This window comes from Drosophila simulans, chromosome 3R, assembly GCF_016746395.2.
Source record: "Drosophila simulans strain w501 chromosome 3R, Prin_Dsim_3.1, whole genome shotgun sequence".
Lineage (NCBI taxonomy): Eukaryota > Metazoa > Arthropoda > Insecta > Diptera > Drosophilidae > Drosophila > Drosophila simulans.
The window spans coordinates 7,311,195-7,327,743 of record NC_052523.2 but is presented as its reverse complement, the minus strand read 5'-3'; the positions used below and the strand labels follow the sequence as shown (position 1 = coordinate 7,327,743).

At 41.7% G+C, this 16,549-nt stretch overlaps 2 protein-coding genes across 2 annotated transcripts; one reads left to right on the top strand and one right to left on the bottom strand.

The window, feature by feature from the left end:
- Positions 1-473: 473 nt before the first annotated feature.
- Positions 474-2,238, bottom strand: LOC6727516 (N-sulphoglucosamine sulphohydrolase). The gene has a single exon (XM_039294670.2). It carries the CDS (start codon positions 2,127-2,129, stop codon positions 555-557), a length of 1,575 nt encoding a protein of 524 aa, XP_039150604.1. The 5' UTR covers positions 2,130-2,238; the 3' UTR covers positions 474-554.
- Positions 2,239-7,503: 5,265 nt separating this feature from the next.
- LOC6727514 lies at positions 7,504-16,506 on the top strand. Its single transcript, XM_016175555.3, has 5 exons — positions 7,504-7,888; positions 8,702-8,791; positions 9,674-10,577; positions 14,530-15,251; positions 15,360-16,506. The coding sequence occupies exons 3-5, from the start codon at positions 9,893-9,895 to the stop codon at positions 15,957-15,959; spliced, it is 2,007 nt and encodes a 668-aa protein (XP_016034099.1). The 5' UTR covers positions 7,504-7,888; positions 8,702-8,791; positions 9,674-9,892; the 3' UTR covers positions 15,960-16,506.
- The last annotated feature ends 43 nt before the right edge of the window (positions 16,507-16,549 follow it).

The window sequence follows — 16,549 nt, the reverse complement described above, 5'->3', positions numbered from 1 at the left end:
AGTGTTTGCCAGTCTGGGCTGATGCAACCAATCCAGTCGGTGGGGGAATCTTCAATCTTGTTCTTTGCCAATTCTGATGGCTGTTTTTTGGGCATTGGGCAGGTGAAAATCTAGGCAATATTTTCCATGTTTGTTTATAAAAAGCAATTAAAGTTTTCCCTTAATGTAAACTTGGAAATTTGTTCAAAGAACATATGTATGTACGTACCTCTAAACAAATGCTTAATTCTTATGATTCCCATTGTTTTTAAAAACATTGATCTTTTTATTAGCCATGCTTAAAGATTATCAGCTCGCTTTAAAGTAAAGTAATGTTTATTATTGAAAGTATTGTATTTTAATTTTGTTTATTATTTTTATAAGAAAATACATCTCCTTCAGGTTAATATAATATTATATATTTCTACCCTTTGCAATTCCTATTTGTATGACCGAAACTGTAAAGGCATGTGAAGTGAAAAACATTGGCATGGTTGAGTTATCAGCACTTTGAGGTGTTTTTATTGGACACGCGATAAGACAACACACCCAATCTATTGAATACTTAGTCAGAGCTACGAGAAGACCACATACTCCTCATACTGGCCGAGGATCCTGCGTTTGGGCCTCTGCAGCGCCTCGTGGCCCAAGGTCAGACAGGCTGGCTGCTCCTTGTAGACGCCCTGCTCCTGGAGTACAGCGTGCGGAGCACATCGCCAGGGATCCTTGGTGGCCACCTGCCAGTCGAACAGCTGCTCGCGTAACTGCTTCAGGGTGCCGTTGTACTTGGCCTTCTCGGCCAGATTGAAACGCTCCAAGGGATCCGTCTTAATGTCGTACAGCTCCCATTCGGGTCGCTGGTAGTACTGCAACAAGGAACGATACCATGGCAGAGTTTGCTTCTCGAGCGTGGCATTCAGTATTTGCTGGAAGGTGGGCGAGGTGTAGAAGTCCTGGTCGATGGGGAAGTCCGCCCAGTAGTTGATGTTATGGATAAGCTTGTAGCGTCGATTGCGCACCATTCTCATGGGATAGGCCATGGTCACCTCGTGGTAACTGTGACTACCGAACACCGAATCGCTCTCCTTGATCGGAGGTTCCTCCCGCAGAACAGGGAGTATCGACCTGCCAACGATCTTGGTGTCATTCGGTTGGGGAATCTGAAGAGCGTCCAGTACACTGGGGTATATATCCAGAAGACTAACCATGGCAGCAGTGGCTTCATGATGACGATCCTTCTTATTTGGAGAGCTAATGATCAGGGGCGATCGAATGCCGTGCTCGTAGAGATTGGTTCTGCCTCCGGGAAATGGTGGTCCATTGTCGGAGGTGTAGATCACGAGAGTCTGATCTGCCACGCCGGCCGCTTCTAGTTCCTTCAGCATCAGACCCACTCCCTGATCCAACCTCGAGATGGTCATGTACTGAGCAGCCAGCTCCTGACGCACTACATCCGTGTTGGGCAGCCAGGCGGGCACGTCCAGGTTATGCCAATCGTAGTAGATGGGCTTCCAGTCGGGAATGCTGCCCATACCCTCCTCTCCGCTGCCCCAACGCTCACAGAATTCTCCAAACTGCGGGGTGATGTGGCCACAACGATGGGGATCATGGAAGCCCACCATCAGGAAGAAGGGCTTCTTCTCGTCCTTGGCCTGCTTGAGGAACTGTCTGGCGTACTCCTTCATTCGGGTGATGTTTCTGCCAATCTGGTTGATGGAATGCTGCTCCTCTGTTTGCTCGAAATCGAACCGGAAATTGTTGGCGGCTCCAACATGTTTCTTGCCAATGATGCCGCTTAAGATCCGTCCGCCACTTAGATCACGGATTAGATTGGGCAGCGATCCAGTCTCCGGAAGAACATTGAAGTGGTGCACGCCCTGATGGAGTCCATACATTCCGCTAGAGTGACCAGCCTGGCCGGTGAGCAACTGCGAGCGACTGGGACTGCAACTGCTCACCGAGGTGAAGGCGTTGTTGAACAGCAATCCGCGCTTTGCCAGTGCGTCCAGATTGGGAGTTTGGCAGAATTTGTTCAGATAGGCGCCCGATTCGAAGCCGGCATCGTCAGCCAGGAGCAGCAGGACATTCTGCGGCCCAGCGGAGCAGCCTGCAATCAGCAAAAGTGCAACAATCCACTGCAGGAATTGCATGCTGACATAAATCCAGTGCCAAATCCAAATCAAATTTACTTCAGACCGAAGAACAAGGCGATTCTTCCGTCGACGTCAGCGTACTGAAGTCCGGCTCAAGAGAGCCGCATACTTTTAAGTGCCCACAAAGCCTCTCATTTCTTCGTTCTCCGTTCAAGACGCATTCAATTCCATTCCCAGTTCCAGTTTTCATCTCACGATCACAACAAATGCTCAGCGGGAGCGCGCCTAGGTACATTCACTTTGCCCGACTTTCTTTGGCAGCGGTTTGACTACAGTCAACACACCCTACAGAGAACTAAAGTGTCGTGGAGAGAGGACTACACTTCTAAAATTAAATATCAGAGAGATATATCTGAACAGAATAAAAAAAACAGCATTTCAAAAATGAAAAGAAATTTTAAATGCTTTAAAAACACATTACTCTTATAAAATCACCATTAAAACAAAGCCAATGAGCTATATAAAGCATATATTTAACTAGTATATATTTAACTGTATTATATTGTGAATTTTTTTTGTGCTTTGGTAAATTATACCCCGCCATATAATAATAACCAGTATTCTTTTGTGACAGACATGGAAATAGATGTAAACCACCAAGAGTTTGCATGACTCTGACCATTAGGTGATCAACACGTTGTGCTTTCTGATTTTATCTTGCCCCATGGAGAAGATAAAAGCAGGGACAGTGTCGCCAATGGAACCACGTCAGGGTGCCAAGGCCAATCCCAAAGTGCAATGCTTGTATGATGAAAATTATACATATATGTACAAACAAATGTTCGTTCTGCTTGTTTAGGCTTTTTTTTGTGTCGAAATGCGCAATTTCTTCCAGCGACTAAAGTGGGTAAAGCAGCTCTTATGTAAGTGGACAACCCCCAAAATGAATCATCGGCCGGCTAATTTTAGCCAGCCAGCAGCTACAGTTCAAGCCACCCCTTTTTGACCTACATCGATGTGAAAATTTCGCCAAACATGCTTAGCAACATTATGAGTTTTCCAAAGTTTCGGCAACATGTTGCCAAGAGATTTCCTCAGTCTCTGGCAACAAGCCAACAATCCGAATCAGCTGGGCCAGACTTAAACAGCTGTTGCAACGTGTGGCAAGTGTTGCATCAGCCAATCTCAACCAGAGAGAGAGTTTCACTCACGTGGAGAGAAAGAGTGCGAATCTGTATTGTTTGTTGTTGCTGCATGGCAGACAGCCAAACCAGTTGCCCTACACCTTTTGGAACGGACATAGGTGACATATGTATCCATAAATACTTACATTCACATTTAAAATACTTTTAAATGATCATATGAATATTATTGAAAAATATATTAGGCGCAAGAAATACACAAAGTAATTAACTATAGTTAAGTTACGCGGCTTTTTATTAAAAACCAGTTTATTAACCCTTTGTGATATGAGCAAACAAAGTTGCTATAATATCTACGTTTGTAATAATAATAATAATAATAATAATAATAATAATATCTACGTTTGTAAATTATCTGTGTGCAGGTAAGCTTTAATCTTTTTTTTGCTTTGCTTATCTATTGTAGCCAATTTTTGATAAGAGCATTGCCTCAAAAATGCTATCTATGCAATTTTCAGATTGTCGCTATCCAAATAATATGAATAATATTATCTTCGTTTTGCACAGTGTCTATAAAAAGTTTATTGAAAATACATATTTTTTTATATTAACTTAACTGTTTTTTATATAATATTTTGCCTCAAGTTGATAGCACATGCAAATTTTGTTCAGAACTTAAATAAGTTGATGCTAACACATTGTTTACACCTTTTCCAGCTGCTTTGAGCTGCTTTCAACCAGCTAAGGTTTGAAAGTAGAGTAGTATCTTGGAGGTAGAGGCCCCCACCTATCCGAGTGGCCCATCCTCCGCATCACAAAAACAAAGCGAGAAAGAGATCCGCGCGTGGAAATGTTTTGGGGGCACGGCCATAGAAAATAGACACAGCAGCTGAGCGAGCGCGTGAGTGTGAATATATGTGAATATGTGTGAATATGTGTGAATATGTGTGAATATATCTGAATATAGAGTGGGGGAAGGGTATATGGACGAAGTGGTGAAGCGGTGGATGAAACCGGCAACGACGTCAGCAAAATTATATCAACCCCGGCCAGCGGCTGCCGTCCAGTGCTCGCCGTCGAGTCAGTTAGTAACAATACTTCGTCGCGAACAGAACAACAATTGAGTGAGTCAAGGCAGAGGACAAAGCTTTTCGGTGTGCAAATCAGCGTGGAATTTGTGAAATTTTCGATACGTGTTCTAGAACCCCCATCTTAATGGCATCAAACGCTGAACCTCGTTACAAAGATATCTTATTCATAGAACAGTAATTTCTTTTCGTGTAAAAACGTATCAGATAAACGCAACTTTGAGTGCAGAGTTCAGAGTGATTAACAGCCTGAAAAACATTTGCGAGAGACGCAATAAATTGGCGAAAATTAAACAAACAATTTCTACATACTTCGTATACAGTATCTCAGATAACAGTTGTATCTAGATGCTATATAGATAAGCGCGTGTGAGCACGAACACTTGACGAATACATCAAGCATACGCCCGATCCGCACAAGTGGTATCACTGTAGCAACAGTTGACGACCGTACCAAAAAAAAAAAAGAGAAAAACAATTCAAAGGCTTTTTGCCCCAATATTATGTTCGTTCTGCCTGCGGTTGGTGCAACAATAACAGCAACAGCAGTGTCGAGGAAAAGCGGAAAGTCCAACATCGCGTCGCCTAAGAACGTCATGCAACATTCGCCTGTCGTTGTCTTCATGTGTGTGCAACATTCGCAGCAGCAGGTTCCCATGCTCAACAACTTTATGTGTATGCGTATGCGCGGCTGGCATAATACCAAGTTTTATTGCAACAATTCAATCAATATCGAGAGCTCAACGATCGGCACCGGCACTGGTGGCACTACGGGCACTAAGAACCTACCACGCTCCAAGCTGCTACGAAAGAAGCGGGACTTTAACCGCCGTCGCTGTAGCCGCCGCACGACCTGCTGAAACCGATTCGAATTAGTCAAATAGTCAGCGGAGATAAGGAGCAACAAGGATCAAGTTCATATTTGTGCCGTCATCATTGGAACCTGCTCAACGTGGCAGCAACATGATGGAGGGTAAGCTACTACTGGCCACATTTCCCATTTTCCAGATGCCAGCAACATTTGTTGCCAGACTCTTGTTGCTGGCGGTGTCATTGACACTGGGTACACTTAACGTCGAGTATTTGTAGATAGATGAGGCCACCTACCTATAGGCCTATAGTAATTGTGCACCTTTTATAGGGCAAAACTAAACCTTGTTTTTTTTCTGAGGTGTTTTGATTACATGCGAAAACGTGACGCTTTAAATAATGAATTTAAATGGGGTTTCCAAACCGGATTCTATGATTCAATACCACAAATCAGTATTAGTTAACACAGTTTTTGAATAATTGTCTTATATCTTATTCCATATTGTTAGTTAAGTAACTAGGTTTAAATTTTGTATCTTTAGGATAAATACTAAATAATTGATGATTGTGACATATTAAGTTACATACATTCATGCATATATGGTAGGGAAGATAAAAAAACACTTTTGATTCACTCATTTAAAAGTGGGCAACCTTAGAAAATGAGCGCACCAAAAAAAGCATAGAAAAAAGCACATTTTTGGAAATGCCAGATAACTGCTTGTTGCAAAAAATCACTTTAAACTTAGTCATACATTTTTAGCTACCACCACACTATATTGTACATATGTATGTACATATGTAGATCACGTTCCAGATAAAAGTGCCAGATAAGATTTCCAAATCGAACAAGGAAGGGGCTTTGTAGATCGATTGCTATTCATCTACACATACAAAACGCCCTACCTTTCCATTCCCATTCCTTGGGATCGAAAAGTGCGCACTCATCGTGAAAAGACTGAAGGAAACGCTACGTGTTGGCCATTTATTCTGGTAATTTGCCAACTGAGGCCGTCCATTGTTGATGGTCGTCTTCGATCTTCCAAGATCTCGTGCCAGTCGGTGCGCTGCGCAAGATTGTCGTTTGAAAGTCACGAATTTTGCACGCATATGTGGGCTGGCATTTAAGCCCCTCGGCTTTTGGGGGCTAAAATCATAGGACGTGGCCAAATAATCAAAATGGCCCCCTCTTTATACTGTAGTTGTGTCTGCAGATCAGGCCCATTACAAATATCACATGATGACAGTTTTTGCCAACCGCTGAAGCTCATTTTGCGCTTTAGCGGTTTCTGTTTTTCAGCATGACTCATGGATTTCTAAATTATCAGTTAAAGCTGTTATACATACAAACGTACGTACGCAGATGCTTTTCGATTCCGAGAATTCAACAGCTTTTATCTGAGTACACACTGAAAGAGAGCTTACTAATACCACGGCAAGAAAGCTCTTCGGTTTAAATGTGGGCGAATGAGCTTGACGAAAGAGAAAGAACGTGAACAAATTTCCCAAGTTCACACATCTCAACGATTTTTGTATTGTCGTGGGGTTCACAGACTATTATTTTTAAAGGCCAAACAATCTAGCTAATGAATGAATATGTGCTGAAATCTAAAAGACATCCAACTAAATCAGTCCTTTGGGTTCAAGCATACATATATTATTATTTAATATAACCATGTACGCTCATGCCTCGTTATTTGCAGTGTTTTTAACTTTTGTTAGTGTTGTTGACCCAAAGAACATGGTTATAGTTTAAATAGATATTTTTTGTTATTTAAATATATTGCTGATTGAAATTTAAATATGCAACATTACCTATAAGCAAATGGAAGAATGTAATAATAACTGAAAATAAAGTCTATTTTAAAAAGTAGGTATTAAATATTGAAAGTAGGTATTAAGTACCGAATGAAACGACTGCAATTAAATACTCAACCTTTCTACTTATTTAATAGAAATTATTTTGTGATAGGTCAGTTGACAAGCATTTCAGTTTCTAAGATTTTATTGTCGTCCACCCAAGCAAACGATTATGACTCATTTTTATAATATATCTCACTCATTAATACTTAGTCTCACTAAAATGTACTTTGCAATGTCTGGTTTGGTAAAGTACATATTTATGTATAAGAAGAACACCGGCCGGCTGTGACAAAGAGCCTCCAACTTGTAGCTCATATGTACATACATACATATGTATATGCCAGGGAAATTTTATAAAAGAGGCCATCTGGCGGCAACAGGGAAATTTAGCGCTCTCTCGCTTGCTCACAGCGAACGCTTATCTGAAATACACCGACACACACCGATAGGGAAAAGTATCTGGCTATGGCAAACTGGTTTGTGGGGGCTTTTTGAATTTCACAACGAATGAAATTCACAATTCCCAGCAAGTCCAACCGTTTCGTTTCTGTTTGCCACTAGCAGCAGTTCAAAACGTATTGAATACTCAAAGCAGTCGGTTGACTCAGAGATCGCACAGTGAAGTTAGTTCTACAGAAGAATACATATAGAATACATATAACCAAGGAAACCCAGTGCAAAGACTTGGCAATCGTTGTTGTTCATCGCGGAACAACAACAGTGTGGACATTTGTCGCTATCCCAGAAAGTAATCCTTTAGATCCGAGCAACGGCCGGACTTGAAACCATATACAAGTGGTGGTGCCAGGAACCACCCAACCTATTGCGTAGCAGAAAAGACAAGTGAATTCGCGGTCGGGTTTTCCAAAAAAAACCAGACCACCACTCTTGAAGACACATTCACCGAATTGATGTAAGTGTAAAGCAATCAGCATTCCATATGCTAAGTAATATAAGTACTACTACTATAGAGGGCGCTTTTGTTGTTTTTAACTCGCGCGTCGCCATATTGAATCACTTAGGTGCACTGCTGACGTCACTTGCGTCGAACAAACCACACGCATACAGATGCAATCGAACTTTACACTGTTAGGGGATTTTTGTGGAAACATTTAATTATAGGGCGCTTCGAGTGTTGTTTGTGTGTGACATTTATATTAGATTTCTATACATTAGTGTGTAATTAGCCAAAGCTCGCGTGTGTGCTTTTCAGGGAAATTTTCCACCGAGTTAATTGCTTTCTGGTGTTTTTTTTTTGCCGGCTGCACGATTTCTAGATATCTGTTCGCGATAATAGTATAGCCACGCGAACGTGTGCCTCAATTATCTAAGTGACAAACTAGCGGCGAGCGGAGTGGGGGGTTGCCAACTGCTGATTAGACACCCCCTCCCGCACCCACCCGAAGCGCCCATTTGGTGTATAAAGACCTGTTGCCGATGTGGCCGCCATATTGTTGTTTTTGCCTCTGCTGTTGTGAAATTCAGAAAGAGCTTTTCGCAGCAACAGCCGCCCAAAAAAAAAAAAAAATGGGCGTGCTTCTATAAGCACCTTATCTGACATTTTTGAAAGGTTCTCCTATCAAACAAGGAACTACTTATTTGATTGGGTATAAAACAAACTTATCTTGAATTGTAACTGAAGAGTACTTAGGGAAATATGAATCGCCTTATCATAATGCTTGTGGGGCCTATAAGTAATTTGCGTTCTCCACTTCTTTGCTTACAGCTTAAGGGGAACTTGTGTCGACGACTCTTTTAGAGCTTGTTTAGAGGGACCCTAACAATTTCATTGTTTCTTTCTAACGGTCAATTAAAAGTGAGTATCCACATCCTTTCGTCTCCTATTATTAAGCCATGCCTCATGATTGCCCGACTTTCTTAGTCCTTGCACCAATAGTTTTGTAAGAATGTTTTATGAAAAAAGAAAAGAGACAAAAAACAAAAGAAAAAATACGAAAAAAGGAGTAATTCCATGCAAAAAAGGAGCAATTCCAATCAAAAAAGGAGCAATTCCAAACAAAAAAGGAGCAATTCCATTACAAAAAAGGAGTAATTCCAACAAAAAATGAAAGCAAACAAAAAAGGAGTAATCCATGTACAAAATAACCAACAAAAGGAAAAGATTTAAAAAATACGCAGAAAGAAAATGGGAAAAAATATGGAAAAAACATGCGAAAAAATGGAAACAAACTAACGAAATGGCTAAGAAAAGAACACCACTCACATTACCAACCACGTAACCACCCATCTCGACACACTAAGCATCTAACATCCGAGCTGTTGAAAGACGGCAAACACGATGGTCCATGACAATCGATGGCCAGGCGTATCCTCGAGATCCCTGCGACACCGACCACCACTTGTACATTTGCTAACCCACCCAAGCCAACCCAAGATATTTGGAGGCGCGTACTCCCCAAAAAGGATCGCGCTTCTGCCCGTCCTCGATCTGTGTAATAACAAAATCTTTTTTCTTTTGTCTATTTTCTTTCACATAAAAATCAAAACAAATTTTACGAACACTCTTAACTGCGCTTGCTCCACTCATCGCCAAATCCTGTCCGAATCGATAAAAATTATACGAATCCGTATAAATTTTGATATCCTGTCGATCCGAAACCGATTGAAAACGAACCGTACACCAAACCGTAAACTGCACCGATCGCATTGAATTCGATATTGTTGGACAACACAACAGCCACGTTCAAAATGGCATTCTCCGTCGAAGCCCATACCAGCCAAGCCAGGCCCAAGAGCGAATCAAACAACAGCATCCCAATCAACCAGACCCAGAGCAACACCAGCAACATCCTTAAGAGCAACCCAGACCATTGTGCTGCCGGCGAGACCAACCAACCACAACAACAGGGCAACGCCAACGAGGAAGGCTACCGAAAATCCCAGAGATATAATATTGATGATCCAGGAGCCAGCACGAGTACAGGCGGCACCCACATTCGAGGCGACAATCCGCGAGGACAACGCAACATACCAGGAAACAGCGGCTGGCGGGACATACTCGTGGCCCAACTGCTCCTGCTCTCAGAGGAGAACGAGGCCAACGGAGCCTACGAAGGATTCGCCTACGTCAACGGTCACCACAATACCGATCGTGATAGACAGCAAGCCAAATCCCAGAATTCTGCTGATCAGAGTGCCCACAAGCAACAGAAGCAGCAACAGCAGCAGCAACAACAGCACTCGCTGCGGGACAGAGCACAGAGCGCCTCGAACTCGCATCATCAGAATACCCTTTTTACCAGGGTCGGTACCAACGCGTCCGCCATCCAACCAGGCCGCGCCTGCAACGAGTTCTTTAGTAAATCCGATAGGTTCGGCGAGGAGGTGCCGTATCTCAACGTACCCCACGACTGGGACACCAACATCCCGATCGCAACCAGAAACGGTGGCAGGTTTACCGACTACGGCAATGGTGAACCAAACGGTCCCGGTTTTATCGAGCGCGCCTCAGACACAGACCCTGGCAGCCATGGCTGGTATCCAGCTGGCAGGTGCGGACGAGCCGCCATTCCCCCGGGATGTGAGTGGAGCAATGCCTACTGCCACAGTTGAAGAGATAGACGTTCCGGTGTTCATTGATGGTGAGTACTGTGTTTTGTGTGTGTGTTGCCTATGTACCCAGCACTCTCTCATTACTGTTGCTTTGCAAAAAAAAAAAAAAAAAACAAAAAAATACGAAAAAAGCGAACAAATGATTCACAATCAGTTGGAGAAAGAGTCAGATAGCAGGCATCGAGCTCGGGCCACGATCCCCAGGATCTGGCGCCCTCGCTCTGCCAAGGACGTCGAGGTACAGTCACCACGTAGCGGACGAAGGCGAAGATCACAGTGCAATGACCCATTAAAGAAACGAGTGAGAGATTGAGGGCGGTCTGGGGTCCAGGGCGCCTCCATTCCGCCCACGTTCTCGGTAAATGGCAACGTAATTACTCGTACGATCGATATTCTCAGGATATTCAATCTATGTACTTCCATTTATCGGTAACTTCTTTCCCCAAGTGTTTCCCATACATTATTCATTCCATTTAAGAGTTAGGCTTATTCTACATCTTTTTTGGGCAACCAGAAAATACATTTCCTTGGAAATGCTAAGTTTAAAAGAAGACTTTCTTGAACAGTTATTTCCCATCTCCGGAAATAATACACTTTCCTCTACCTGAACTGTCACAATATATGTACATAAAGGAAATTCAAAGACTGTCCTTATTACTGAAAAGGGTTTTCTTAATTCTTGTTCTTTTGACCTATACCGAGCAAAATGTGGTTCTTTATTTCTAATAAACGAGTATAAAATCCAGAAGAAAACCACCAATAAATGGCTGCATAGTGCAAACCCAATGTATGTGCATACATATGCATACTTTATCAAACCGTTATGTACCTTTTGTACAAATATATTGCCCAGTGCCGTCACTTTCCTTTATGAGTAGAAAATATAATTATTCAGCGCTGGTAAAGTTTTACTCTTTTTGAAGAAGTAGAATAGTTAGAATCTCATCTTTTGTACCGAGAACACCCAACCATATTCAAAATATCGCGTCTTAAATTTAAAAAAGAAACAAATGAAACAAAGCTTCTATTATATTCTCTTTACCTGGCCGATAAACTATATAAGCCGTGCCATTTCAAGCACGGTAATTATATAAATTCATATATAAAGACATGGTCACATACGTACATATGTACATACTTCTGTAATGTAAACTGTCAAAAGATGTATGTATGTATGTACCTCTTCTCATACGTTTTTACTATTGTTGGTGTTAAAAAGGCATTTTATAAGATACACATACCTTGTTATGTTTTTAAATGATAGAAGAAAATAGGAGAGTTTTCTTTTTTAAATTCCCGCGATGATTCACTTTTTCCTTTTCTTGTAACAATCTTTTTTCAACAAAGAGTGATTTTACGCGCTTGAGGTGAATTGTGCAACTAAAGGCGCAGTTAAGAATACATTTTGGGTGCCTAAGTTTCAGCACCCGAAGAATGCGAATAAAAGCGATAAGCCAATGAATATGTATAGTACATTTGTATGTATCTTTCATTACGACGACCACTGATAAATAGTTCGCTAATATGTGTTTGGATGTTAATATGTATAGGTCATCATATTGAAATGTCCAATCAGAACAGAGTTAAAATCGTACCACCAATTATTTTCATACACGTATAATTGCTATCCGTATTGTATTAGTGACCGATGTTCGCTTTTAGCAAATAAATTGCGCAAATTATGAGGTCTGTATTTGATTTTGCTTCTGGATTATAAAAAATACCACCTTTTTCAAGGCTATTATTCTCAAATTAATTAAAATCATAGTACAAACATTTAAGTACACACTTCGCATGATCAGTTACTCGTAGTGTTCAATAAGTCCGTTTTTCCGCAATGAGGGTGTTAAATGTCTGCTAAAACATTCGTACATATGTATGTACATATTTTTTTCCATTTAAACGAAGAGGCTCGTCGGACTGTGACGTCAGAATCGGGAGAATGCAACAGCTGATTCATGAACCAATTTTCTGGCGCACGTTTTTCTAGCCGGCTAATGCAATATTTCACTCACTATTCTTTTGAATACCAGTCAAAATGATACTACTTTTCAGAGTATTTTAAAGGTAAAGGGTAACAGAATGTTTAATTTAATTTCAAAACCCTATTCTTCTTTGTTTCACTGTCCCTCTTGGGTTACTTCAATATTTATTGTGAAATTCAATAAGACTGACGAGCGAAAATTGAGAGAGCGAGAGAAATAGTTTGCGGCAAGCGAAGACACCTGTTTGCTTGTGTTGGTGTGTGCCCTCTCGCTCTGCCTTCACTCAATTTCTCTCAGCGAATAAGCGACAGAGGCACACATATAAACTCGACTGATCTCTCTTTCTCTCTGTGTGTGCGTTTGTTTTTTCGCAAAATGCATTGCGCATACGCACTGTTACAGGAATATTTGATCCATTTTGTTAGTTTCAAACTGGTGTTTCAGTGCCGTTTTTGTCTATTGTTCACTATAGTTTTTAGATAAAAAATAATTATTTCTTGCAACTTTGATGATTTTGTAAATAACTTAAGGTCGACAGGGTCTTTCTGGGAAAGGCAGTTCTCATTGTTTAGACCCACTTCCATAAATGGCAATATTATATTCCCGAACCTTCCCCGCTCTGGTGAAATTCAAGGGGCAATTGTATTGGTGCAATCCGAATGGTTAACTTAGTTACGGCCTATGTTGTTCAAAAATCTATGTAAAAAAAAACGCCGGCAGATGCAGAAAGAGACAAGAGAAGCAGAAAGAGCTCCCACCTTCAAAGAATCTGATGGTATGAGCGAGACGGCTTGCTAACTTGTTGCGCCGACAGCTCTTTTGTGTCTGTGTTTGTGAAGCACATGTACAGGCCGGCTCGATCTCATAGGTATACAATGCCCTGAGCCGCAATTCAGTTTGGAATCAATCGTTGCAGCGGTAAGAAGTGTTTTTGGTTCGCGGATAAATCTGTGACGATTTTTAACATCTGAACCGCTTAAAAAACAGCAAAGGTGAATATTTGGTGAAACCTAAAATTAATAACAGTCTTTATGGTTTTCATTCAAAATGGGACTGCAATTAGTTTACACTTGTACACGATCGCCCCATATTTAACCACTGAATTTTGTTTTCTTTTTGCATTTCTCATTTTTAGATTTACATGCCAGTTATTTTCTAAAAAATTATGTTTTTGTTCTTGAAAGAAATAAGACTTTGTCTATGGGCAACCCCTAACATGACAAACACACTAACTACGTCACACAGCGGTGTGACCGGTACTGAAAGAGAGCAGGAACAATCATGTTCGATTTTCGTGTGGTTGTTGTCAGTCGTTCGTTGTCGCGCAATGCGTCACTGGGCTGCGCACCCGGCAGAGAGAGAGAGAGAGATAAGGGAAAGAATCAAAACTAGACTGTTTCTTCGAATCAGAATAATTGGTGAAAAATGTAATAAATAATAATTTTATTTTATTTGGTTGTACGTAAAAATTTTTATTTTCTAACATTTTTTGGTTGTTGTTAGTTTGCACAAATTAACAGATGAAATAGATTTTAATTTATCTTTCAGCACGTTTTGTTTTTCTCGTCTTATGTTTTATTTTCATTCTATCATTTCGATTTCGTTCCGTTCCTTTTCATTTCTTTTTGTCTTGGCTAATTTCACAACTCGACAATACAGGGTGTTCTATGTATGGGTCGCCTAGAATAACTTGAAATTGACACTTACTTTTTTAAATATTTTTAAATATTTAAATATTTTTCGAATAATTTTGGGAATTTATCAATGTGATGAAGTACTCGCTATATTAAATAACAATTATTTTTCGGATATTTTTTGCAATTTATCAATAAGCTGGTATCTCACCCCTTTCTCCAAAAAAAAAAAATGTGTTCCTAAAACCAAAGACACTAGACACTCTTGCTAAAACTAAATTAAATTTATGCACACTCATTTAGCACGATCTGCCTCAATATTAATTGACTTGTACTAATAAATGTTTGTTTTTTTATCACAGAATACCTGCAAGACATAGAAGCAACGTCATCGACGTGCAGCAGCGAAAACGGAAAGGAGATTTTTACTGAGACGGATATTCTTGACTTTGATATAAACATGTTTGCCGAGGAGGATCTGATTGAGCTTGAGGGCAAGAAGACGGATCCCTTCAGTCCGGCAATGGACGGGATGAACAACGACAACCTAGACGACGACTTTCTACAATTGAATGACCTGCTTAACGAGGAGGAGACTTTCGACATGTCATCGATGTCCGGCGTAGGCATCGACATCAACCAGGAGCAGGAACTGGACTTCATCAACATATTCCACAACTCACAGCCGACGGCCATGCTCACCAGCTCAGAGGATCCGTATCTGGCCACCTACTCTCAGGCCACATCCACATCCAGCACCACCAAATTCATCACGGAGGAGCCCCTGATCGCCGACATGACCAGCTTCGACATCAGCTATACCAGCAGCCAGGAGCTCGGCTTCGGCCTTGTGGAGGACGTCAGCGGCAGTTTTGCCACCAGTTGCAGCGACGTCGCCGCGGCCATCCCAGCCCCCATCCACCACCCCATCATTACCAACCTCAAGCGTTCTGCTGCAGCCCCCGTGGTCGAGTCGCAGCCCACCAAGCGCAGCCGACTGATGCTCCAGATCAAAACCGAGTCAGCTCCAGCATTTAGTCCGACCACACCGGAGATTATCAACCAGCTCCTGAATGATGATCGGGTAAGTGTCTGTAAAGAGCAGTTTAAATGGTGTTCCGAAAAATTGTCAGCTCTTATAAAGTCCAAATATCCAGCACAGTCTAATTTACTTATTCTCTCCTATTTGCAGTTCGAGGCTCCCACCACAAGTACCAGTACCAGCACCATCAACACCTCCATCAGCAGCAGCACACATGCAGACATCGTAGAGGATCTACGCAGTGCCGAAGAGGAGACTACCACCGACTTCTCGGCTCCGAACACACCACACAGCAACTACTCAGCCAGCTCCAGCTATGCGGCGTCCACCTGCCAGACCGGATATGGTGGCTTCCTCACTGCTCCAGCCTCGCCCGCCTATTCAACAGCCAGTACCTCCGCGTTCAGCCCTTCGCCAGCCGGCGGAATCAGCGGCAAGCGGAAGCGCGGTCGCCCTGCCAAGGATCATGCCGACGGTCCCGATCCCGTGCTCATGTCCAACATGAAAAGCGAGGAGGAGAGGAAGGCCTACCAGGACAGACTCAAGAACAACGAGGCTAGCCGCGTATCGCGCCGGAAGACGAAGGTGCGCGAGGAGGAGGAGAAGCGCGCCGAGGACGAGCTGTTGGCCGAGAATCTGCGACTTCGTGCCCAGGCCGACAAAGTGGCCTTCCAGGAACGGAAGTTCAAGAAGTACCTGATGGAGCGCCAGCGGATGAACAGCACTTACGTCAAGCAGGAGCAGGACTGAGATTCTCGTAGCCATAGAATAGAAATTGCGGAGCATAAACCTTAGTCATAGTACCTATCGTCGTCATCCAATTGTGTTTAGTTAGTTAAGTTGTCGTTGAAGAAGTCGAGAAGCAGAAATCAAATTTCCATCAGGACATCAGTTTCGCACGAAATGATGTAAAACATAAATCATTTAAGCCACTTATTAGGCATAGTGATGGCGCCCATTGTGCGCGAGGCGTGTTTAACTTTAATTTTACTACTTTTATTATGTTTGAGAAAACTAAAAATTTTTTGTACCCACGTATGTTTTTCGTCCTAAGCGTAATCAAAAAAAAAAAAAAAAACAAAAACACAAAAAAACAATCAACAAAAAGCACAACAAAAAAATGATTACGAGTTCGTATGTTTTAACCCCATTGATGAACAAAAAAAAGTTTAAAAAATGTCAACAAAAAAATATGCTATTGTTAAGAACAATTGAAATGTATATTTTACAGATATCAACTTATATAACCGTAATTGTTTGAATAAAAAGCATGTTTCAATAAACGTGACAAAATCAACTAACTTTGTATATTTGCATGGGATTAAAAACCCAAATTGCGG

What these genes read in the sequence shown, in the direction of transcription:
- LOC6727516 (XM_039294670.2), bottom strand. Translation starts at nt 2,129, where the DNA reads ATGCAATTCCTGCAGTGGATTGTTGCACTTTTGCTGATTGCAGGCTGC.
- LOC6727514 (XM_016175555.3), top strand. Translation starts at nt 9,893, where the DNA reads ATGATCCAGGAGCCAGCACGAGTACAGGCGGCACCCACATTCGAGGCG. An exon ending in CGTTCCGGTGTTCATTGATG is followed by an intron (nt 10,578 to 14,529) that starts GTGAGTACTGTG and finishes TTTTTATCACAG; the next exon opens with AATACCTGCAAGACATAGAA. An exon ending in AGCTCCTGAATGATGATCGG is followed by an intron (nt 15,252 to 15,359) that starts GTAAGTGTCTGT and finishes TCCTATTTGCAG; the next exon opens with TTCGAGGCTCCCACCACAAG.